The sequence below is a fragment of the Lepisma saccharinum genome, chromosome 4, assembly GCF_977018435.1.
Source record: "Lepisma saccharinum chromosome 4, izLepSacc3.1, whole genome shotgun sequence".
NCBI classification, from domain to species: Eukaryota; Metazoa; Arthropoda; class Insecta; order Zygentoma; family Lepismatidae; genus Lepisma; species Lepisma saccharinum.
Window position 1 is genome coordinate 53,468,078 of NC_139232.1, and position 1,339 is coordinate 53,469,416.

The window sequence follows — 1,339 nt, forward strand, 5'->3', positions numbered from 1 at the left end:
ATCCCACTAACGACGGACAAGAAATTTTTCAGCATGACCTTGCTCCTTGTCACACATCAAAGTCTGTACGTAAATTTGCTTCCGACAACAATTTAACGATTCTAGATTGGCCAGGGAATTCACCAGATATGAACACCATAGAAAACTTATGGGGTATTGTGAAGAAACGTGTTGCAAAAATGGACTGTTCAACGAAGCAAAAGGTCATTACCAATGTGATTCATGTGTGGTTTCATGACAGTGATATCAAAGTTATGTGTTCAAATTTGGTTCAATCAATGCCAAACCGCATCAAGCACCTAATAGCAGCCAAAGGAGGACATATTTCATATTAGTGTAAGTGTACGTTATGTACATCTCCAAGAAAGTAAAAAATGGAAAAAAAAATATATTTTTTCTCTTTGTCCGCATTAATTTGCACAGTACTGTAACTCGCACCAAAAACTGAAGAGAAATTTTCCTCTCACAGTTTTGAGGCAAGATTGTTTTGTAACTTGGACAACAATGGAAATAAAATCATGCTTATTGTTGGCTACAAGTACATTTGAAATAATTGTTTTTACATTGTTTGTATAACAAATATCACAGCGTGTTTTGTGCCACGTTCTGTTAGCTGCTTCTGTTGATTCATGCCGTCTCGTTGTTATAAAATTCAGTCTTTCAACAACATTTGTACGAACAACATGGCATCGAATCGTTTCCTAACATTGGAAGCAGCTTTTCAGTATTTGAATGAAATTTTAGATGACGATACTGAAGACATTGGAGATGTAGTGGATATTTGTCAGTTGCCTCCAGAAGAAACTGCAGATCTTACAGATGAGGAAAAAATTGATGACAACGTTTTGGAAGAAGTGGTTCCTTCAGATGTGTGTGGTGAATTGGTTGTCACAACTAACGTAGAACAATCTACTCTGGAGTCTCTTCAGCCAACCACATCAAGAAAGGCTAAAGGGGCATCAAATAAACAGGTAGGACATCCTTCGTGGAAGAAGTCTACGGTTATAGAAAACAATTCACTCCATTGCGATGATTCATTTCAGTGCTTATCCGACAAACACCCAGAATTACTGTCACTGGAACCTATTGAGTTGTTCCATAAAATTTTACCAGATACATACCTCTAGCATCTATCTTCAATGACGTGCCTATATGCAGCTCAAAAGGGCAAAATTGTGTCGTTCACCAAACATGACATAGCTCAGTTCTTTGGTTTGCTTCTAATCAGCGGATATCACAATGTTCCAAGGGAAGATATGTACTGGTCAACAGCAGAAGACGTGACTGTACCAATTGTGCCAACTGCGATGCCCAGGCAGAAGTTTCGGGATATAAAGAA

The 1,339-nt window shown here is 38.2% G+C and overlaps 1 protein-coding gene across 1 annotated transcript; it reads left to right on the plus strand.

The window, feature by feature from the left end:
* The first annotated feature begins 683 nt into the window (after window positions 1-683).
* On the plus strand, window positions 684-1,127 carry LOC145986936 (uncharacterized). Its single transcript, XM_083121400.1, has one exon. The coding sequence runs from the start codon at window positions 684-686 to the stop codon at window positions 1,125-1,127; it is 444 nt and encodes a 147-aa protein (XP_082977526.1).
* Window positions 1,128-1,339: the final 212 nt, after the last annotated feature.